This window comes from Camelina sativa, chromosome 18, assembly GCF_030686135.1.
Source record: "Camelina sativa cultivar CO46 ecotype springtype chromosome 18, ASM3068613v1".
Lineage (NCBI taxonomy): Eukaryota > Viridiplantae > Streptophyta > Magnoliopsida > Brassicales > Brassicaceae > Camelina > Camelina sativa.
The window spans coordinates 23,576,214-23,597,882 of record NC_141897.1 but is presented as its reverse complement, the minus strand read 5'-3'; the positions used below and the strand labels follow the sequence as shown (position 1 = coordinate 23,597,882).

The 21,669-nt window shown below is 42.3% G+C and overlaps 4 protein-coding genes and 1 pseudogene across 7 annotated transcripts; 4 read left to right on the top strand and 1 right to left on the bottom strand.

Moving 5' to 3' along the window:
* The first annotated feature begins 29 nt into the window (after window positions 1–29).
* Window positions 30–1,670, top strand: LOC147923199 (uncharacterized; annotated as a pseudogene).
* A 4,540-nt stretch (window positions 1,671–6,210) lies between these two features.
* LOC104762981 (uncharacterized) lies at window positions 6,211–11,175 on the top strand. 3 transcript variants are annotated; one of them, XM_010486407.3, is made up of 9 exons: window positions 6,211–6,723; window positions 6,818–6,879; window positions 6,974–7,088; window positions 7,186–7,309; window positions 7,401–7,481; window positions 7,646–7,987; window positions 8,237–8,415; window positions 8,516–9,357; window positions 9,573–11,175. In XM_010486407.3, the coding sequence occupies exons 1-9, from the start codon at window positions 6,335–6,337 to the stop codon at window positions 11,012–11,014; spliced, it is 3,576 nt and encodes a 1,191-aa protein (XP_010484709.2). In that variant the 5' UTR covers window positions 6,211–6,334; the 3' UTR covers window positions 11,015–11,175. The 3 variants fall into 3 exon arrangements, with proteins under 3 accessions (XP_010484709.2, XP_087354716.1, XP_010484710.2); XM_087498590.1 differs by having other exon boundaries at window positions 6,216–6,723; window positions 6,802–6,879; XM_010486408.3 differs by having other exon boundaries at window positions 6,235–6,697; window positions 6,802–6,879.
* Window positions 11,176–11,323: 148 nt separating this feature from the next.
* Window positions 11,324–13,563, top strand: LOC104762979 (uncharacterized). Its single transcript, XM_087498591.1, has 6 exons — window positions 11,324–11,547; window positions 11,656–11,716; window positions 11,810–11,945; window positions 12,057–12,384; window positions 12,590–12,718; window positions 12,937–13,563. Exons 1-6 carry the CDS (start codon window positions 11,481–11,483, stop codon window positions 13,398–13,400), a joined length of 1,185 nt encoding a protein of 394 aa, XP_087354717.1. The 5' UTR covers window positions 11,324–11,480; the 3' UTR covers window positions 13,401–13,563.
* LOC104762980 (MLO-like protein 10) lies at window positions 13,458–17,309 on the bottom strand. Of its 2 annotated transcripts, XM_010486405.3 has the most exons (15): window positions 16,481–17,309; window positions 16,345–16,402; window positions 16,077–16,264; window positions 15,878–15,994; window positions 15,738–15,798; window positions 15,569–15,657; window positions 15,391–15,465; window positions 15,224–15,312; window positions 15,093–15,142; window positions 14,966–15,006; window positions 14,707–14,880; window positions 14,556–14,591; window positions 14,371–14,438; window positions 14,229–14,289; window positions 13,458–14,127 (listed from the first exon to the last, which is right to left on the bottom strand). In XM_010486405.3, the coding sequence occupies exons 1-15, from the start codon at window positions 16,679–16,681 to the stop codon at window positions 13,726–13,728; spliced, it is 1,710 nt and encodes a 569-aa protein (XP_010484707.2). In that variant the 5' UTR covers window positions 16,682–17,309; the 3' UTR covers window positions 13,458–13,725. The 2 variants fall into 2 exon arrangements, with proteins under 2 accessions (XP_010484707.2, XP_019095908.2); XM_019240363.2 differs by lacking the exon at window positions 14,556–14,591 and having other exon boundaries at window positions 16,481–17,208.
* Window positions 17,310–19,425: 2,116 nt separating this feature from the next.
* Window positions 19,426–21,494, top strand: LOC104762978 (protein PIN-LIKES 7). Its single transcript, XM_010486403.3, has 8 exons — window positions 19,426–19,681; window positions 19,786–19,865; window positions 19,951–20,075; window positions 20,176–20,297; window positions 20,384–20,644; window positions 20,729–20,829; window positions 20,918–21,156; window positions 21,231–21,494. Exons 1-8 carry the CDS (start codon window positions 19,547–19,549, stop codon window positions 21,353–21,355), a joined length of 1,188 nt encoding a protein of 395 aa, XP_010484705.1. The 5' UTR covers window positions 19,426–19,546; the 3' UTR covers window positions 21,356–21,494.
* Window positions 21,495–21,669: the final 175 nt, after the last annotated feature.

Here is a 21,669-nt window from a genome sequence, read left to right as displayed (position 1 = left end):
GATCTCGGCGTCGGCTCCCTCCGGCCACCATGGCCAAAAAAAAAAAGAAACCCAAACAATCACCTCCTCGCGGTCACCCCACTGGTGCCGCTTCGTCCTCTTCTAACAAAACCTCACCCTCACCGCCTGCTATTTCGATATCAGCTGGTAGTCTGCCCCTGCCAAATGACTCCGGGATGTTACCTGAGGCTCCTAAGACCTTGGCTAACAAAATCAATATTGATGCACGCCATCTTGATACCCCTGCGGCTGTGGCGGCGGAATCTGAAAACCCTAATTCTAAAGCCCCAGCTATTGTTCCCAATTCCTCGGCGCAGCTACCTGGTGACTCGGTAGAAGGTATTGTCGGGGACGTTGTAACCCCTCCTTTTCCCGCAATGGCGAATTCTGATATTCCCCACAAAGCCGATGATAATACCAAGACCCCAGACGCCCCTTGGAGGAACCTGGTTGCTGGATCTACGATTAAACTTGAAAAGAAGGGAACCCCTTTCACCCTCGACTCTGGCGAGGCTTGTGTAACCATCCCCAACTCTGTGATTGAAAAGAACAAAAAGGTGTGGGACAGCTTCATATTAGGCCAGTTCTACGAAGATCCTCCTTCATGGGGCGCCGTCCAGGCGATTGTTAACGGGATCTGGAGCCGGTAACAGAAATACATCACGGTGTCGAAGATGGAAGGTAACTCCTTCCTATTCAGAGTTCCTTGCCCGAATGCTAGGAGAAGAATCCTCAGTCAATGCCTCTGGCAAATAGATGGGCAATCCATGTTTGTAACCAAATGGTCTCCCGAGGTCCAAGCTTTGAAACCAGAACTCTCCATGGTCCCGGTGTGGTTGGAGTTTGTCGGTGTCCCACTTCAGTTCTTCGACCGGGAAGGACTGGAACATATTGCAGGATTGGTGGGTCATCCAGTCTGACTTCATCCGCACACTGAAAATTTAATCAATGTAGAGGTTGCGAAGGTGTACACCGTCATCGATCCACGGAAACCACTTCCAGAGGCGGTTAATGCGAGATTTGAGTCCGGCTTAATCAAGCGCATACAAGTCTCTAGCCCCTGGCTGTCGTCACTCTGTAGTCACTGCAAAGCAGTGGGACACACGGTTTCACATTGCTCCAAAGCCCCAATTACGTGTTCTGGTTGTGGCTCCGCTAAACATCCAACTACAGAATGCCCCAGAGCCAAAAAAGATAAAGCCCTCGGGAAACAGCCGGTAGCTAGTCAGATGCCCATTGTTGGTCCTACCAAGACCCAACCTTCCGCTCTTGTTTGGAAGCCGGTTAATAAACCAGTGGTTCCCGCTCAAAACCAGGCAACTCCGGCAGTGGCAGTCTCCACACCACCGATCAGTAGTACAGACACAAGTCAGACAAGTACAAAGAGTATCAGTGTGAGCACTACTTTGCCTACAAATTCCTCTCAAACGCGTACTCTGGGACTCGATGATGGTAAATTATGCATTGATCTCATGGACAACCTGTTCTCCCACTCACCTTCACATTCCGCTGAAGGAGCAGAGGTGCACTCAGATACTAGCTTAGATGGCATCTCAGATGAGGATGACAACCCAGAAGCCGAGTCAGATCGTTTTCTGAAGGTGGTCTCCAAAAGGATGCAGAGGCAGAAATTGCGTAAGGCTCGGGCTGGAGGTCCCTTAACCCTCTAAACCCCCATATCCTTTATGGATATTTTTTGTTGGAATGTAAGAGGGTTTAATGACCCAGTAAAGCGGAGATGCTTTCGGAGATGGTTGAAAAATAACCAACCAATTTTTGGTGGTCTCATAGAGACCCGCGTTAATCCAGCGAAATCACACGCTATAGTATCTCGTGTTTTTCCTGGATGGCATTTTGCTGACAATTATGAGTTCTCTAACCTTGGTAAAATCTGGATTGTTTGGCACCCTTCGGTTCAGGTCACCATCGTCAACAAATCTTTGCAGATGATTACTTGCCTTGTCAAGCTTCCTTTTGTTTCTCAACAACTAGTGGTGTCCATGGTCTACGCTTCCTCGACCTGCTGCTCCACAAGGAAAGACTTATGGGCTGAGATTGTTGATCTTGCAGCCGACTCTTCTTTATCAAGTCTTCCTTGGACCGTTCTTGGGGACTTCAACCAAATCCTCTTGCCTCATGAACACTCTGTGCAGGACGTGTACTCAACCTCCAGTGGCATGCGAGATCTAAACCAATGTTTTACCATCTCATCGCTTGTTGACCTTCCCTATTGTGGTAACACTTTTACGTGGTCAAACAAGCATACTAGCGGACTTGTTGCCAAAAAGCTGGACCGCATAGTTGTTAATGACGAGTGGGTTTCGGCCTTTCGTTCATCTCTAGCTATATTTGGAGAACCTGCCTTCTTGGACCACAGTCCATGTTGCTTGTTTCTAGACATCCAGAAACCCAAGAAGAATAAACCATTTAAGTTCCTGACTCTTCTCAACCAACACCCCGAATTCGGCTCTCTTGTCAAATTATGGTGGAATGCTCTCTCTTTTGATGGGACAAAAATGTTCATAGTTTCCAAGCGACTGAAAGAACACAAAGCGGTGATAAGGGAGTTCAGTAAGGAAAACTATTCTGGTATCGAGAAACGGGTTCAGGTGGCATATCATAACCTCCTCAAATGTCAACAAGAACTCCTCAGTAACCCATCAACTCATGCGATCATGGAGGAGAAAGAAGCTCATAGTGAATGGTGTCACCTTGCTAAAGCAGAGGAATCCTACCTCAGACAAAAATCTCGCATTTGCTGGCTTGAGGACGGAGACAAAAACTCACGTTTTTTCCACCGGGCTATTATCACGAGACAAGGCTTCAATGAGATTATCTTCCTTCTGGATAATGATGATCAGGTGGTGGACTCGAGTCAGGGTATCCAAACGATGGTGGTTGACTTCTACAAGAGGCTCCTTGGTGAACATAACCAATGTTACACTACCTCCCTTTCTGACCTTGCGGAGTTGGTACCACAACGATGCTCCCAAGCTGCAGTACACACCCTCAACACACCTGTCACACCCTTGGAGATCAAAAACGTTGTATTCTCGCTGCCAAAAAATAAAGCCCCGGGTCCCGATGGCTACTCTGTAGAGTTTTTCACAGCTCACTGAGAAACTGTTGGCGAATCTGTGGTCGATGCAGTTTTGGAGTTCTTTACAAATGGGAAAATGCTCAAGCAATGGAATACCACGATCATCACTCTCATTCCCAAATTTCCAAACGCTCAACAGGTTACTGAGTTCCGCCCTATCTCCTGTTGTAACACCCTCTACAAGATTGTTTCAAAAATCTAGGCCAATAGGTTAAAGCAAGTTCTCCCGGATATGATCTCCAATGCTCAATCTGCATTCATTCCGGGACGACTTCTGGTGGAAAATGTGTTGTTGGCTACTGATCTAGTTCAAGGGTATAACCTCAAGAACATTTCTTCGAGAGATATGCTCAAAATCGACCTCACCAAGGCTTTTGACTCGGTTCACTGGGAATACATCATTGACATCCTCAAGGTAATGGAATTCCCTTGCCACTTCATATCTTTGATTGAGCAGTGCATAACAACAACAAGCTTCTCAGATTGTGTAAATGGGGAATTGTGTGGTCTATTTCGAGGTGCCAAAGGCTTGAGGCAGGGGGATCCCCTCTCGCCATATTTGTTCGTTTTGGCAATGGAAGGGCTCTCGCAACTCTTGAAGAGGAGCTACACTTCAGGCTCTATCGGTTATCATCCTACTGCTCAAAACCCAGAAGTCACCCACCTAGCATTTGCAGATGACATAATGGTGTTTTTCGATGGTCAGGCTAACTCTCTCACCAATATCGCAGCGGTTCTCCAGGAATTCTCTCAGTTATCTGGTCTAACAATGAACACGAGCAAGACTGACCTATACTTGGCAGGCGTGAACCAAATTGAAACTGACCAGATGGCATCTATTGGTTTCAACATTGGTTCACTGCTAGTCAGATACCTCGGTCTACCTCTAATGCACCGAAAGCTTCGAATGGCAGAATACAGACCTCTCCTTGACAGCCTCTCGAAACGATTCTCCTCATGGTCCTCCCGTGCTTTATCCTATGCCGGTAGACTTCAATTAATCTCATCTGTGATTTATGGAACTATCAACTTTTGGATGTCAGCTTTCATTTTGCCAAAGGGATGCATCAAGAAACTTGAAAGCCTATGCACGAATTTTCTCTGGTCTGGTGATGCTAGCAAACGAGGTTCTGCTAAGGTAGCTTGGAGGCATCTCTGTCTCCCTAAGGATGAGGGGGGCTGGGGTTACGATATCTGTCTCAATGGAACAAAACGTTATGCCTTAAGCTCATATGGAGACTATTCACTGCAGGCGACTCATTGTGGGCTCTCTGGCTTCGTAACAACAAAATTAAAGACGGGAGTTTTTGGGGTCTTGAGGGAAGCCAACGCACAGGGACATGGACATTCATGCTCAACCTCCGGCACATTGCTCGAAATTTCCTACTGCCTCATCTGGGTAACGGATACCAAATCAGCTTCTGGTATGATAACTGGTCCCCCTTCGGTCCACTTATTGATTTTTTTGGCATAACAAGACCTTCCCAAACAGGTATCCCCTTGGATGCAAAAGTCGTTCAGGCTGCCTCTCCCACGGGCTGGTCTCTTAGACCCGCAAGATCACCTCAAGCAGAGGCTCTTCAAATCTACTTGACTACCGTAACCTCTCCTTCTCTCACCTCAGACCAAGACTTTTTCACCTGGAGGATAGGCGCAGAGGATCTTTTGACCTTCTCAACCACCAAAACGTGGGAAGTGATGCGGCCTCGAGCTATGAATCAGAACTGGACCAAGCAGGTGTGGTTTAAAGGTGCGATTCCATGACATGCTTTCATCTTCTGGCTAATCCACCTCGACCGACTTCCCACTAGATCGCGGTTGGTGTCTTGGGGACTTCAAGTTGATCCCAACTGCTGTCTATGTGGCCTGACTCATGAAACACGCGACCATGTCTTCCTACGATGTGCTGTTAGTGAGGATCTATGGATGATGATAACACGACGGCTTGGATATAGGCCATTCTCCTTCCACACATGGGATGCAATCTCAGCCTGGTTGACCTCAAGGACAAGACTGCACCAAGACACTTACGCTGACTCGCAGCACAAGCCACCCTCTATGCCATCTGGTTGGAGCGAAACAACAGGTACCACAACAGCATCTCCGCAGATGCAAGGACCATTTTCAAGGGGCTGGATCGACAAATCAGGGACACCATCTTAGCTAAGCAGAAGAGGAAAAACTTCAAAGACCTTCTTCTCGTTTGGCTTAAGTATGCCTAGGACTTCCATTATTGTATTCGCTACTATCCTTCCTTGTTTTTTATTTTTTTTTGGGACAAGGGAAGATTTTGATATACGGATATTGTAGCTTCAGTAAACTTTATGTTTAATGAAATTCACAGTTTTCAAAAAAATATATATTGTTATATATACATGACAACTCTCAACAGCCTCTCAGATTTAAAAGCGCATAACTAGGCAACGGGGGCCGTCATAGAGATGGAAGGAGCAAGAAAACGATGGCGGCCGAGTGGTCAAGGAATCAGAGTGAGGGTCGTGAGGCAGAAGACGAAGAGATTGCGTGAGAGAGTGAGAGGATTTTTCAGGCTACTCAGGAGCTGGTGCTTCAGGAGGCGGCCGCTAGTCAGAGAAGACGGGGTCTATATTACACATCTATATGTCGCTCTAACTTTTTCTATGCCGATGCAATTGCAGATTGCATTGACTTCATCAACCGCTCCTCGGCTTGACCGCTTCCCATTAATTCGTTTCCAATTATATATTCTTTCTATCATTTTGTAAAAAAAAAAATCATGAGTTCATAATTATTATATGCATGCAACCAATTCAAATTGTTTTATTTTTCCATTTTGTAAACTACCCAACTGTTTTGTTTTGTACGTCACGAGCCGGCGGAGTTGAATATTTATTAGTCTATCGACTTACAAATTAAATAAGTCGATGCATCATCTTTTACCGGGTGATGTAACTAGAAAACACATACTGTACGTTCGTGTAAATCAGATCTGACAGTCCCCATTCACTTATTGAATAAAGGCCTGTTAAAAGCCCTATTAAGTGGGCTAGTTAAAAGCCCTATTAAGTGGGCTAGTTAAAAGCCCTATTAAGTGTGCTAGATAAAAAAGCCCTACCGCCACATAAAGTTTCAAACCAGATCTGACAGCTACACTTATGAAAGGCCCGTAAAAAGCCCAGGCAATGTCTCCGTTTCAGATCCTGACTTCCCCAATTCAACGCGTCCGAGTCTCAGAGACACTCCCCGGCGAGCTAGATGGAGGAATACCCGGAAGAGCTCAGGACGCCGCCGGTAAGTCTGGTGGCTCTGTTCGGATACTCGGAGCTACAGGCGTCCATTACGAAGCATCTCCACTCCCAGCAGCCTCCCATCAACGCTCTGGCCTTCCCAGACTTGTCTCATATCTCGCTTCTCCTTGCTCATGATGATCAGATCAGCCGAGCCTCTTCCTTCAGAGATCCTCTCAGTGTATCCGATTCTTCTCCTCCCGTTACTTCCAGATGCGGCGGCATCTTGAAACGGGATTGGTTGCTGAAGCATCGCACCAAGGTCCCTGCACTGGTCGCCGCCTTCTTTCCCTCACATCACATCTTTGGCGATCCAACTCAATGGCTACAGGTCTGCTCCGATCTCGACAGCCTCAAGTATTTCCTCATCTCCCTTATTTGTTTCCCTTCGTTTCCTTCCCCACCCCTTTGATTTTTTTTTTTTTTTTAACAAAGCGATCTCCGTTGCTAGATCCGTAATCCGTCCCAAAAACATCAAACTGGTGGTTGTCGTGGTCCAGTCTTCTCCCCAGGGTAGCATTTTTCTCTCCGATTAAATCTTTTTTTTTTTTTTTAATCATTTCATCCCCGAACTCGTTGCTTACTACTCCTTCCCGACTTTTTCTAGAGGAACTTAGCGAAGATCGTCTTGTGGCATTGCGCAAGCGTGCAGAGTTAGATTCTAAGTACGTGCTCTTCTTCAACTCCAGCATAGATTCTGAACTCTCAGTCTCTCTCTCCAGGCATGTTTCTCTCCTCTTTTCTTGTTTTCTGTTTTTGCACCTAGACCAAGACCAAGAGGCTTTTGCTTCAATGCATCTCAACACAATATGTTTGCAGGATCGCTTCTGCATTTGCAGAGTTGGCCCTTGCATATTACAAAGAAGAAGGACGGAGAATCAAAAGCCGAGTTGAGAAAAGGAGTTCCAATTCTCCTGATTTGAATGTTCGCTACTGTTTTAAAGTAAGCTTTTTGTTACCTCTCTGCTAACTCGAATCATTTTGTTTCCAAAATATCTTGGAATAGGAAGGCTCATTCTTGCCATGTCTGCTAGGTCGCTGTATATGCAGAGTTCCGTAGAGACTGGGGTGAAGCATTGAAGTTTTATGAAGACGCCTACCATTCCCTCCACGAGGTCTTACACTAATTATTTTGGTTTTTCTAACTCATCTGTCACCCTAATGTATTCTGCTTCTTGTCAAGAAGCCGCTTTTGATGCATATATGGTTTTAAGGTTATGTATATTTGTCGGTGGTTTCAACACATTCAATTATGACGAGCAATTTTGTTTATGGACAGATGATCGGGACATCAACTAGGCTGCCTGCAATACAACGCTTGGTCGAGATCAAGACCATAGCTGAGCAATTGCATTTCAAGATATCAACGCTTCTTTTACACGGTGGAAAACTCATAGAAGCAGTAACATGGTTTCATCAACATAAAGCATCATATGAAAAGGTTGTTGGGTCCACAGAATTTATTTTCCTCCATTGGGACTGGATGAGTAGGCAGTTTCTTGTCTTTGCTGAGTTGCTGGAAACAAGCTCCGCAACAGTTCAGAGCTTTTCTTCCTTAAACCAAGAAACTGCGGATATATCTTTGACTGAGTTTGAGTTTTATCCTGCATATTATTTTCAGGTCAGTCAAATTTTCTCCATCTAACTCATAGTCGGAACATAATCTACACTTGGTGGCGCACTTGGTGTTAAATCTTTTTGTGTCTTTTACCATTTTCTCAAAACTACACTATATAAACTTAACACCTACCTCGAAGCAAATGCTTGATTTCTTCCTCTTCCCCATAAATGTCTGAGCAGTCTGTGCCTAGTTACAGTGTGTTTGAAAGTATAATGCTCTTATCCACTGGGAATTTCTTTCTATACGCAGTTGGCTGCTCATTACTTGAAAGATAAGAAATGTGCCCTGGAATTGTTATTGTCAATGTCTGAAACAGCTCAAGAGATTGATAGCTGCTCAGAATCCATTACTCCATCACTCTATGTGGGTCAGTTCGCTCAGTTGTGTGAGACGAGAGAAGAGAAGGGAGAATCTCTCACACTTCACTCGTAAGTTGTTCATAATTCACCCCACAAATCTGTGTAAAAAATTAGTATATAACTATGCTATCACCACCTCTAATGGTATGAGTTTCTAATGTCTTTGCAGTATAACGGATGAAGAGTACACACGATTTACAATTTCAGAAGCAAAGAGATTTCAGGATTCCTATGAAATTATTGCGTGGCTGAAGAGATCTTATGAATCATTCACCAACCTTAAAGCCCGGAGGATGGCTGCTCTATGTGCATTTGAAGTAGCCCGGGAGTACTTTGATTTGGCTGATCACAACAACGCAAAATTCTTTTTCAATATCGCTGCAAGCTTGTTCAGACAAGAAGGTTGGGTAACTTTGCTCTGGGAGGTGTTGGGTTACTTGCGAGAGTGTTCGAGAAACCTTGGTGCTTTGAAAGATTTTGTAGAGTTGTCCCTTGAAATGGTTACACTGCCTGTAACATCTTATGATGATTCTGGGAACTTGAGAAACAAAAATTATGGTCCTGGAGGTCCTGCAACCTTTTCACGAAGAGAAAGTATACATCGAGAAATTTTTACTCTTGTCTGTCCTGAAGCCGAGCTGTTATCATCAACCGGAGGAAGTGGATTCAATTTAGCCACTGATAGCCCTCTTCATCTTGAGATTGATCTTGTCAGTCCTCTCAGACCTGTTCTCCTAGCTTCAGTTGCTTTTCACGAGCAAATAATCAAGCCTCACGCTATGTGCTCTATTACATTGTCACTGCTTTCTCATCTACCTATTCCAGTTGAAATAGATCATCTAGAAGTTCAGTTCAATCAATCTACGTGCAACTTTGTCATCAGAAATTCCCAGAGGCCTCTGTGGGCTTCTTCGTCTAACACTGTGGAAAGTGGTAGCCAAGTGGAGAATGAGCCATCGCTGGTGCTCGTGCCAAATAATTGGTTAAGGTTGACATATGCAATCAATTCTGGTTAGTGTGATTTAATTATAAGGGTGTTGTTGTTTGTCACACACTTGCATTGCAGTTTATTCATTGAAATTCAAAACTGGTTTGGACGTGTTCGTATTCTTAGTTACCAGTTAGCAAAACTGATGCTACAGAACTTGTATCTATATAATGAAAACAGAAGCAAAATGGTTTCTCGGCTGCCTAACTTTTCACGCATTTCTTTGTTTCATATGCAGAGCAAAGTGGCAAGCTTGAGTGTCTTTCAGTGCTCGCAAAATTGGGCCCTCTTTTCACAATCTCATCAAGAGCCGAGAGTCCTGCTGCAATGGAGGATTTGTCTCTCTGGAAGCATGAGAATCGTGTGGAATCTCTGCCAACAAAGGACCCAGTTCTTGCAGTATTTGGCCAGAAAGCTACTCAAGTTGATGAACCTGAACCACAGGTGGACGTTAGTCTAGGTGCTTCTGGTCCTGCCTTAGTTGGAGAAGATTTTACAATGCCTATTGTCGTAACTTCAAAGGGTCATGCCGTATACAATGGTGAATTGAAGATTAATTTAGTTGATGTGGGTGGTGGTGGTTTGTTTAGCCCAAGAGAAACAGAACCGTTTTCTCTAGAAAGCCATCATGTTGAAATCTGTGGAATTGATGGGGCAGAGGGCAACGATAAATCTGAATCTGAAACAGGAAACATAAAGAAAATTCAGCAATCTTTTGGGCTGGTTTCTGTTCCAGACCTGAAGGAAGGGGAATCATGGACGTGCAAACTAGAAATCAAGTGGCATAGACCTAAGCCTGTCATGCTTTTTGTGTCTTTGGGTTACTTACCACATGGCAGTGAAGCTAATACCCAAAAAGTTCACATTCACAAGAGCTTGCAGATCGAAGGGAAGATGCCTCTTTTAATAAGCAATCGGTTTATGTTGCCATATAGACGGGATCACCTATTGCTCAATAGGATCAAGCCAGCCCCTGATTCTGAAGACATGTCTTCTCTGCCACTGAACGAAAAAAGTGTGTTAGTTGTCAGTGCCAAAAATTGCTCAGAGATAGCGCTGAAACTGGTGTCCATGTCCATCAAATTTGATGATGAGCAGGGGGAAACTTCATGTTTGATTCAGCAGGGTGGAGATTCCCCGAGCTCTGCTAATCTTGCGCCAGGGGAAGAGTTCAAAAAGGTTTTCACAGTCATACCAACGACGAGAACTTCAAAGCTTGGTTTGGGATCAGTACATTTAAAATGGAGGAGACAGGGAGGTAACATAACAGAGGCATGTGTTTCAACAAAGCACAAACTTCCTGAAGTAAATGTGGAGGCATCACCACTGGTAATGAGTTTGAACTGTCCTCCATATGCCATTCTTGGAGAACCATTCACTTGCGCCGTTAGAATCTGCAACCAGACACAGTTGCTGCAAGAAGCAAAATTTGCTATGGCTGATGCACAGAGTTTTGTCCTGTCTGGGTCTCACAGCAATACGGTGTCAGTCCTTCCCAAGTCAGAACACGTCTTAAGTTATAAGCTAGTGCCTCTGACTTGCGGTGAACAGCAACTGCCCAAGATAACTTTGATATCAGTGCGATATTCTGCTGAGTTTCAGCCATCTGCGGTTGCTTCAAGTGTCTTTGTGTTTCCCTCAGCCCCACATGCCGAGAAAGCCAACTCTGCCGCGAAGTAGTGTAACTAAACTTCATGTGAGTTGGGTTTCTAAATGTCTATGCAGTTTTAGGCATTTGTGGTTAAGTAAAGACAAATTGGATCAGTTTGGAAAATTTTGTTTCCGCTATGTTGTATTTTTTTTTTTGTTGATAATAATGTCTATTTTTGGAGAACTCAAAACTAAAACACCCATAGGATTAGGATATGCATCTATTTATGGACACAAATCTGTTTTGAGAATCAGGGCACCAGCGTACTGTATGTATTTTGTTTAATTAATTTTGGGATTCGCCTCCCAGAATTTATTAGTAATAAAATATAAAAAGAAATGAAACAATTCCCTTGTGTGGCTATTGCTCCTCTTTCTTACTACGAAACTAAAAGTGGTACTGCTGGGGGTATCATATAGTTTAATTTTATTCAGGCGCCCTGGTAATTTACATCTCAAGCTGGTCGCTCGAATCTAGATCACTGGATCCAAGTTGATGGAAAGCCGACCGGGAGTTTTGGTCGTCGGATCCTCTGGCGTCGGCAAGCGCACCCTCCTCTCTCGTAAGCGCACCCTTCTCCCCTTTGGATCCGATTCCTCTGCTTTACCAAAATCTAGGGTTTCCTTTTTTATCCATTTGACGGGAGATCAAAAAAATTATGTGATCACAGGATTGCTCTCTGTGGAATTTGAGGATTCATCGGAGCCATCATCTCAAACAGAAGTTCATGGGTATGGATGTGTGTACCCAATTCCTGAATAAGTTGTCTCACACTTGAAGTATTGTTTGAACCTCTTTTTTATTCGTCTATAACATGTGGGCAGCTGGACGATCAACACTAAGTATTACACGGCGGATGTTTCTGTATGGATATCACATATTCGCGACGACTACTCTCTACCCAACCTCCCTCAGTCACATCCACTGGTGGCCTTAGTTATGGTCTTCGACTTGAGTGAGGTTTGTCATTGATACGCCCTGTGGCTGGTTCTCATTTATTCTCTCACCTTACCCCCGCAGCATACATAACCCTTTTTTACCCCTCCCCCCCCCCCCCCCGACTCTTTGCAGCTGTCAACTCTTGTTGCTCTTCAAGACTGGGTTTCTCATACTGACATCAATCATTTTGATATATTGCTGTGCATTGGTAACAAAGTAGATCGTGTCCCTCATCACCTAGCTCATGATGAATATAGACGCCGCCTTTTGAAGGCAACAGACCCCTCTAGACTTCTGTATTCCGACACTGATGAGTTTGGGATCTCTGAAACGGAAGGATGCAGCTTGTTGGGAAGTGAAGATACTTCACTGGATATCAGGGCAACATGTCTTGAGTGGTGCTGTGAGAATAACATCGAGTTCATTGAGGCTTGTGCCTCTAATCCTGATTTTGACAAGTGTAAGTTCTATGTTTTTCAGGCAACTCTTCCTTCTTCATATTGACTGCAATGTTCAGGTTTTTTATCTGGTTACTCACTCTTTCTTTCCATCAAATATGAAAAAGTAGCTTGTACTGAACTTGAAAAAGTTGAGTGAAAATGGATGAGCAGAGAATATGTATTCGTCTCTAGCATTAATGAGGCTCATCGATTGGTCTTTTGTAGGTTTATCAGTAGATGGGGATTCTCAAGGGGTTGAACGTCTATTTGGTGCTCTTTCGGCACATATGTGGCCTGGGATGGTTCTTAAATCGGGTGATAAGATAAATGAACCTGTGTTAGCTCAAGGGGAAGGTTATTTTTTCCTTCCATTTTCTTCTCCCTCAGGGTTCCTGTAACATCCTTACCCGGGTAGAGTTGATGTCAGACCACTTCATGACCAAACACGATTTCATTGGAATTTGACCAAGTGTTCGGCCAAGAAGTTGTCGGACCAAAACTCTACCCGGGTGAGGACATTTTATTTCCACTTGGATTCATGTTGAGTGACTCTTATATTTTCTCGTTCCCAGAGTTGTCAGAAGAAGAATCTGAATACGAATTGGAGTATGAAGTGCTATCAGCAGGCTCAGGCGACCCATGGGAGAATATCGACGAAAGATGGGTTTCTGCAAGTGGAACGCATTCATATGCAGATGCTGGTGGATCCACGTCACAGGAAAACCTCCATGTAGAAAATAATATGGTAAAAATGAATGAAGTTGTGGATGAAGAGTTGCAGCTGTCACGGCCAAGGTTAGAGCCGCCGAATGACACTGGCAGAGCAATAGTAACAGATGAAAAACCTTTGGACACAGAAAATGAGAAATGTTATGAGTTTGAAGACGTGGAACAGTTGATGTCAGAAATAGGAAACATCCGGGACAATTTGCGATTGATGCCTGATTTCCAGAGAAGGGAAATAGCTGCAAATTTAGCGATGAAGATGGCCTCCATGTTTGGAAGTGACAGTGATGACGAGGAAGAACCTAAGTAAGTCCGTTTATATCAAGTATTATGGAAGATCAGCGGTTTGATCGGTTCTTTATACAAATTTATCAAAAACTCGTTTCTTGTTTTGTGATAGATTCTGGTAGTAATAGTCAGTTGCACGATGTAATACAAACAAAGCCAGTAAACTATTCTAGTTTTTGGGCCGACCTGTTATGTAGCTCTTTACTTTTTCTCTGGATATGTAAGAGCTCTAGCATACAAGCTCTACAGAAATCCTAGTCGGTAGTAACACTTGGCAAAGCAATTATTGGCATAAATAGAAAACAAAGACCCGGATGGTGGAATTTGTTCTGCATTCGTTTTGAATATCAACCAATTACGTTAGCAGGAACAGGCTTCACAAAGGAGAATTGGTTTCCAGGACTTATATCTCCATCATCTTCCATCTCTGTGGGCTGATCACCAACCCTGACGATAGTTTGTCCTTCTATCAGTACAGGAGTTAATGGCTCAGCTTCAAGATCAGACATGCTTTGGCCTTCAAAGTTACTCATGTAAGAGGCTGTCGAGTGACCTGTGGTCTTGGAGCGGATTAAAGTAGCTCCAGATGCGTGAAAGGCTGAGGTAGAGGTGCTGACACTGTCAGAACCTCCAAGGGTCTCTGTTGGTGGCTTTCTCGTTTTGCCTTTCTTCTTCACAGTCATGTGCCATTTCTTCAAGGCTTTTGCCGTTTGCTCATCAAACACAGCTTTCTTCATGTGTGAACCCATCTGCTCACATGAACAACATAAGTTTGTTGCTTGGTTCCTTGACACTGAACTACAGCCAAACAGATCTGGAGAGTAAAAGGCTGAAAATTAGGATAGTGTACCTGAGTAACTAGTGCGTACAATGGAAGTGTGATGTAGCTGCACAAAATCAAAGCTCCAACGCTGCAAATTTATCAAACTTGTTCAGCTAATTGTTCCACGAGAGATCTATCAATTGGTGTATTTGCTAGTGAAGAGTGTTACCCTAGAGAGAGTTTTACGATGACAAGTTTGAAATCCGCGTGAAAACAAGATTTTAGCCCAAAAGAATACTGCATGCCAAATTAAGAAAATGTAATTAGTCATTTATGTCATTGAGGATATAGAAGAGAATACATCGGCCAAAAGGCAAACTACTGTATTGGGCATATAAATGAAAGAGATGTTACCCAGACCCAGAAGAAGTATGTTATCTGGAAAGCATTCTATACAAAAAGGAGGAGGAAACATTTAGACAGAAGTTGTAGCATAGGACTAAAGAAGAACACAAGTATAACATGCAATACTGACTTTGTATGGAACTAAAAGCAATTCAACTACCTGGAATAAGGCGAAATGAAGAAGATGAAGCAGCAACTGAGGGCGATTAAACCAAAAGTACTTATCTGAACCATGCACAAGAGGTATCCCTTGAACAACTGCGTGTCTCTCTGTGATTCCCAGAGCCATTCTTGTTAGGATCGCTTGAAGCTTCGTGCTGACAGCTAATATGATCTGCAAGGGTTGTAAAAATGAGACTTACAAGCCCCTGACACAACACAGTAAATAGAAGATTCGCTCAAGAGTAAACTTGTCTTACAAGTACAGGCAAGATTGACGCCCAAAACAATGTTTCCCAGCCTAAACAGAGATGGGAGAATTTTTCAGCACCCCAATATATAAGACAATTAATAATCAATGATTAGGTAAAGCAAGCGAAGGCTCACCATTAACATTCAGAAGTAGGAAAATTACAAATGATGCCCACAGAAGAGGACTGCAGAGAGAAAATTTATGAGCAATGTAATGTCAACAATCACCTCACCAAACTAGCATTGTTTTGTCTTGTTTCACGTACCTTATTCCAACTACCACCTTGAAATCGTCTTCCAGTGATCTTTTGATATACTTCTGGAAGTCGAACTGTCTTCCCGGAGCTAAATGGGCCTAAAAGGAGACTCACTTTCCATAAACATGACAATGGTGTTAGGTAAAAACACAAGAGAGAACTGAGTATTGCCTTACAGCGATGAAGCCGTGGCGCAGAGTTAAGTAGTCGGTCCTCCCGACGGATCGGAAAAACTGCTGTAGGAAGCAACCCTGACGGTTGAGAGAGAGAGAGAGAGAGAGAGCAAATTAAATATCAATTTTTCACGAAGTACAACTTGATACTATACGAGGGCTTGCTAAAGAAGAATCTCACAGCATAAAAGAAGAAGGGGATTTTTGTCCAGAAACTGGAATGTTGTCTAACGAATGACGTCTCATGAGTGAGCCTGAATCTTGATGGATCTATGCATAGAGAGAAGCCACTTTAGTGACCTATGTTGTAGACCAGAGACTTATGAAGAAGAAGTCGCCTACGTACGTACCGATTGAAAACTCGTAATCATGAGAAAAAGTCTCCTGTTCCCACTTTTTCCAGCCACGAATCTGCAGTTACGTCGGAAAATGATTTGAATAGCTACGACTTCGAAAGGAGGGTTTTGAGGTAAGGAACTTTTCGTCGTACCTTGAGTCTGCCAAGCATCATGGTGATGAAACTGTAAAGGATATGAAAGGCAGCCATGAAGAACAATAGAATGTGTAGCTGGTGCAAACCTGTGGCAGGTATGAGTTGTTCATGACCCTGCTGCGGAAAACAAGATAGTGTTATAACAAAATACAGAGCCTGAAATTTGTTATAATTAATAATGGAAGCTAGAGATGACCTCTTCGCAGCGGGAAGAGGTAGAAGCAGAAGCTAGACGTCTGCGGTGGGTCTTGCTGTCTTGGTCATGAGTAGAAGGAGCTGCACAAGGTAACATAGAGGCTGCAGCCTTTTCAGGTATACAAATCTTGAGAATGTACTGTTCTCCGAAGGTGAGCAACAAGGAAATGAATCCTAGAATCATCAGCTCTGCATCCATTTCACACATATCTTTAGTTTTCTTAACCAAAGACAGTAGAAGAATTAAAACCAGTAGTGTCTGGTCTTACCGGCCTTTATTTTTTCCAAGGCTTCAAGCAGAGAGTTCTTATGTTTCTCCCACAACCACTGAGATTAAGAAAAATAAAAAAATGTTAAGAAGGGGATCGCTTGCACAAGTGAAGGAAGAAAGAATAAAGGGCAAACCGTGGCAACTCTGTGAAGAGCCTTCTCGAGGAGAACGGAGACAAGGATGAAGAAGGTACAGACGAGGGCAACGGCCCAAGTGGGAGTTTGGGAGAGCCCTTTCTCTTTGGCGCCGCCTGAAGAGGAAGCTCGGGCGCAGCCGGTAAGCAGCAGAGACCAGAAGAGTAAAGTGGTCCAACACAAAAAGCATCTTGTGGCCATGGCAGCCAGACGAAGAAATTATCTTGTCCTTGATTGCGTCAAATTAACAAGAGGGCAACGAGACTCAAAAAAAAACATAAAACAAATAAATGCAATGTTGACTTGTCCGTTTAATTACGGTGATATGTTGTTATGCATAACAATAAATTATGGGAAGAGAGATCTCAATCATCAATGACACTGGAGGTTGAAGAGAATCAACCTAAGACGACGTCTCTGTATGTGTCTCCTTCATGTCTCTCTCTATTCATAACCCAACCCTTACAGTCAACAAACATAAAGCTATTATTGTCACTGTTGTGGCTCTCTATCAAAAAAAAAACTAAGTAGGAGTCTTCATTATTTCACTTTCTTCTCTCACCCAACATAAATGACAATTTGATTGCCTATGACAGACAGATCAGAGGGGTAGAAGAACAGAATCGTCCATCATCCAACACACTCATCAATCCTTATTTGACTAATAGGTTTTGCTTTTATGATTGCTTTCCCCTTTTAGTTTGTCTTTTTTTACTATTTCCGCTTTTAGTTTTGTATATACCAACTTGCAACTTTATAGATTACAGAATGTTATCCTTTACTCTTGGGGCTATTGCTCCACTATCATCTCACCTCACCCATTGTTTGTATTCTTTTCTTAATTTACCCAAAATGATAATATATATATATATATACAATGGAAGAACGAATCACCACTTTCCCTGCCTGGGATAACTAATATGATTAGAGAAAGGCTCCTCTTTGTCCCTATCAAGGTTTTAGTTTCACGTAAATTATCTGATCATGTTGTAAAGTTTATGAACAATTATTATAAAATAAGGAAACAAAATCTGTATACATTGATATAAAATTAAAAAACTTAAACCACTTATTTATAAACCCAAACCGATATATAATTTCATTCTAATTGTAAAATCTAAACCATAACCATCTCATTTGTAACCAAATCGACATATAATTTCATTCTAATTGTAAAATTTAAACTCTAACCATCTCATTGTAAACCCAAACCGACATATAATTTCGTTTTAGTTGTAAAATCTAAACCCTAACCACTTAATTTGTAAACGTAAACCGACATATAATTTCGTTTTAATTGTAAAATCTAAACCCTAACCACTTCATTTGAAACCCACCGACATATAATTTTGTTTGAATTGTAAAATCTAAACCCTAATCGCTTTATTTGTAAACCCAAACCAATACATCATTTCATTCTAATTGTAAAATCTAAACCAAACCAATATTTAACTTTCCTTAAAAAAAATTATACAGAATTTGTTTCCTTAATCTATTTTGCTTTTTAATTTTATTTTGATTTATTTTTTTAAATAAAATAATGTATAGAAGATTCTGAATGGTTGAAAAGAAAGAAGTGAACAAGAAGATTCAGCGTAGGAGTGAACCTATCTATTTTTTTAAGTTTATCGGTAAAGATATCTTGACAATGACAAAACCAAAAAAAAAATAAATAGACCTTCAATCTTCATTTGAATTATTGACCTGTGACTTGTTACGTTATGACTCATTTGGAAACTAATGGAAAATGGGCTAAGCCTACATACCTACATGGGCCCTTTTTACTTAACCGGTTTGGGATAATTATAGTATAGCTAGCCGAAGAACTGTTATTTATCAAAGTAAACGGTGCCCTTATGTAGTCTGTAGACACGCCATTCCAAGTCATACAAACTATCTTATCTCCCGAGACTTGTTCTACCACAAACCTGGTCTCATCATTCTTACCTTCTTTTTAAACAAATATTTGACTATCTCTTACTTTAATTTAGTCTTATCCTTAGCTAAAAAACGTGCTTCTCCGAGACATACAAGCAAACGACGGTTTCCTCTTCCTTTAATTTGGTTTAATCCCACAAGTTTGAGAGCATAAAAATCCAAAACATTTGATATTGTAAAGAGGAAAGAGAGAGGAGATATTCAGGATGAGATTATTTTCATCAAATTAAATTAGTGGCATTGTTTTCCATGTGTGTATGTGATGCGTTGGGATCAGCTTAGCAGAGTGGCTAGTGAGAGTGACATTTTTGGTTTTTGTAATAAAGTAGAGAGTGTGACGAGTATTGTGGACTTGGCATCTCCATCGCAGCCATCTCTGAAGCTTGGCGTCAAATCCAGGAGATGATTACTTAAAAATAAAATAAAAATGTTTAGGCGACAAAGACAAATAATATTATGAAATAAAGGTCCAAATGGGCCACTTAGAAAAATGTTAGTTTGTGACATGTTAGGTTACTTCTGTGCTCGAATATCATTGTTTAGTTAAGTTAGGGGTTTGGTGCACAGCCGTATTTTAGCCATGTGTATTTTGTTAAAAAATTATTGAAGGCGTCTTTGGGCTGGATTAGATATATGAGATACACATGTCATTATGTCAAGAGAAAAATAATATAGATCATATATGATCATATATATCAAAACAATTGGAAAGTTAAAGATATTAGGATCAACTAGCTATTGACGACGAGTCTTACTTTGATTCTGTCAACATTAACCTGAGACGATCCCAAAAGCTTTTCGTCCCAATGAATCTTCTAATTTTGATGTCCATGTGATTTCACATGTCCGCCACCTGAGACCAACAGTACCCAGAAGCCAACTTGTCCTTTAAATCACCTTTCTTGCATGCCTTCTCCTCCTGTTGAAAAGTTGGACTCTTCTTCTTATTACACTTCATTGTACCCCACTCCTCTTCATATTTATATATATTCCCATCAATTCTCTCTATCTACACAAACAGCCAGAATATCAAAACTTTCATCTCCATAGCGTTACCTTGACTGCTTCTCTTCTTCTGCAAGAAACCAGAAAAAAAGAAAAAAAAAAAAAAAAAAAGAGAGATTAGGGATGGGTTTCTTAGAGTTGTTGGAGGTGGCTTCAATGCCAATCGTTCAAGTTCTTCTTATTAGCGTCCTTGGCGCTTTCTTGGCAACCGATTACTGCTCTCTTCTCTCTGCTGACACCCGAAGATCCGTGAACAAGGTAACCTCACCTACTTCTCTGTTTTTTTTTCTTCTTTTCTTATTAGTTATTACCACCAATGCATTCATGTTTCATATATCACTAGTAAACATTTTCCTTTGCAGCTCGTGTTCGTGGTATTCACCCCCTGCATCATGTTTGCCAACCTTGCTCAGACTGTCACATTGCAGGACATTATTTCATGGTACGCACTGCACTATACGTAGCAGTCTTCACTTACCGCTATGGGAAAACGTGTGGCTTTGATTTGACCAAAATCAGTTTTGCAGGTGGTTTATGCCCATAAATGTTGGAATCACCTTTCTAGTAGGAGGCATTCTTGGATGGTTGATGGTCAAGCTGCTGAATCCCAAACCTCAACTCCATGGCCTCATAATTGCTACATGTGCCTCAGGTAACATTAAAACCTCAAAAATTTAATCAAGGAGATCCCTAAACTCTAAGTACAATATAACTCATATGATATATTTGTGTACTCCCGTATGTACGTGTAGGCAATATGGGAAACCTTATGCTAATTCTGGTCCCTGCCATCTGTGACGAGGAAGGCAGTCCTTTTGGGAATCGGAGTGTCTGCAGATCCATTGGACTCTCCTACGCATCTTTCTCTATGGCCGTAAGTCAAACTAAATATATATTCTCTTGTCAGAGACTTGTTAATGTTGAATTGTTGATCGTGATTAATGATTTTGTCAAGGGCAGCTCGGGGGTTTCTACATATGGACGTACAGTTACCAACTAGTGAGAAGTTCTGCTACGCAGTTTAAAGCTCTTGCAGCCGCCGGGATGGTTAAGTCTCCCAACAAGGACATCGACTCTGATCCCAATACTCTTCTCCTCAAGCCGCACCAAAACCAAGACCTTGAAATCCAAGGCAAACAAAAGGTGTCTACGAGGACATACATCAAGGACTTGCTCCATCAGATTCTTGAGGAACTCTTCGCACCACCCACAATTGGTGCCGTAAGTAAAAAAAAAACATGATTTCGTTTCTAATCAACCATCCACTGCTCTGATGATGCGTTGTTAATTATATGTTCCATTCAGATTCTTGGCTTCGTCTTTGGAGCAACCAATTGGCTAAGGAATCTTATAATCGGGGAGAATGCCCCGCTGCGAGTCATCCAAGACTCAGTAAAGCTACTTGGGTATATATGGACGACTGATCATCTATATAGATATGTAATATCACATATATAACGACTTGAGCCTAATACTAGCTAGTTGACTTGGCAGGGACGGGACAATTCCTTGCATCACACTCATACTGGGGGGAAACCTGATTCAGGGACTGCGTTCCTCAGCCGTGAAGACATCAGTGATTGTGGGAGTGATCTGTGTGCGCTATCTCATCCTTCCCGTGGTGGGAGTCGGGGTGGTCCAATTAGCAGGAAATCTAGGCTATCTTCCTCCGGACCCTCTCTTCCGATACGTTCTCATGCTTCAGTTCACACTGCCGCCCGCCATGAATATCAGTAAATTACTCGAGACATCCCCCTTCATTGTTGTTCGCTGCGGAAAACCTAATAATAAATTTTATGGATTGCAGGCACAATGACACAGCTGTTCGACGTGGCTCAGGATGAGTGCTCGGTCATCTTCTTGTGGACCTACCTGGTTGCATCCTTAGCACTGACCGTCTGGTCTACCATCTTCCTCTCCATCCTCTCCTGAATCTGATTTGAAAAGAGAAAAGGAGTTTGTTGTTCGTCTTCTTTCATATTGTATCTGTATGGGTGTAGTATAAAACCTTTTTGTTTTGTTTTGTTAATACTCTTGTCATCGTATGTAGTTAGTAGTATTTTGATTCATTCTCACATGTTGCCAAAAATAAAACAGAAAGACAACAATTTCCACATAAATGAGTGTTTCGTGGGCTAGAAAAAAAAAGGGAATGAGGTGTTGAAAGCCCAAATAGCAAAAGAGAGAGAAAGAGAGAGCCCAAATAGAAGAGGAGAGGCAGGCGTGTTCAAGTTGGCCACAGAAAC

Coding starts and splice junctions, on each gene's coding strand:
- LOC104762981 (XM_010486407.3), top strand. CDS start 6,335: ATGGAGGAATACCCGGAAGAGCTCAGGACGCCGCCGGTAAGTCTGGTG. Junction 6,724..6,817: donor TCCGATCTCGACAGCCTCAA/GTATTTCCTCAT, acceptor CTCCGTTGCTAG/ATCCGTAATCCGTCCCAAAA. Junction 8,416..8,515: donor GAATCTCTCACACTTCACTC/GTAAGTTGTTCA, acceptor ATGTCTTTGCAG/TATAACGGATGAAGAGTACA.
- LOC104762979 (XM_087498591.1), top strand. CDS start 11,481: ATGGAAAGCCGACCGGGAGTTTTGGTCGTCGGATCCTCTGGCGTCGGC. Junction 11,946..12,056: donor TGGTCTTCGACTTGAGTGAG/GTTTGTCATTGA, acceptor GACTCTTTGCAG/CTGTCAACTCTTGTTGCTCT. Junction 12,719..12,936: donor TGTGTTAGCTCAAGGGGAAG/GTTATTTTTTCC, acceptor TCTCGTTCCCAG/AGTTGTCAGAAGAAGAATCT.
- LOC104762980 (XM_010486405.3), bottom strand. CDS start 16,681: ATGGCCACAAGATGCTTTTTGTGTTGGACCACTTTACTCTTCTGGTCT. Junction 15,007..15,092: donor CCTACTTCTGAATGTTAATG/GTGAGCCTTCGC, acceptor ATCTCTGTTTAG/GCTGGGAAACATTGTTTTGG. Junction 14,128..14,228: donor TGTACGCACTAGTTACTCAG/GTACACTATCCT, acceptor TCATGTGAGCAG/ATGGGTTCACACATGAAGAA.
- LOC104762978 (XM_010486403.3), top strand. CDS start 19,547: ATGGGTTTCTTAGAGTTGTTGGAGGTGGCTTCAATGCCAATCGTTCAA. Junction 19,682..19,785: donor CCCGAAGATCCGTGAACAAG/GTAACCTCACCT, acceptor TTTCCTTTGCAG/CTCGTGTTCGTGGTATTCAC. Junction 20,298..20,383: donor ACGCATCTTTCTCTATGGCC/GTAAGTCAAACT, acceptor TGTCAAGGGCAG/CTCGGGGGTTTCTACATATG.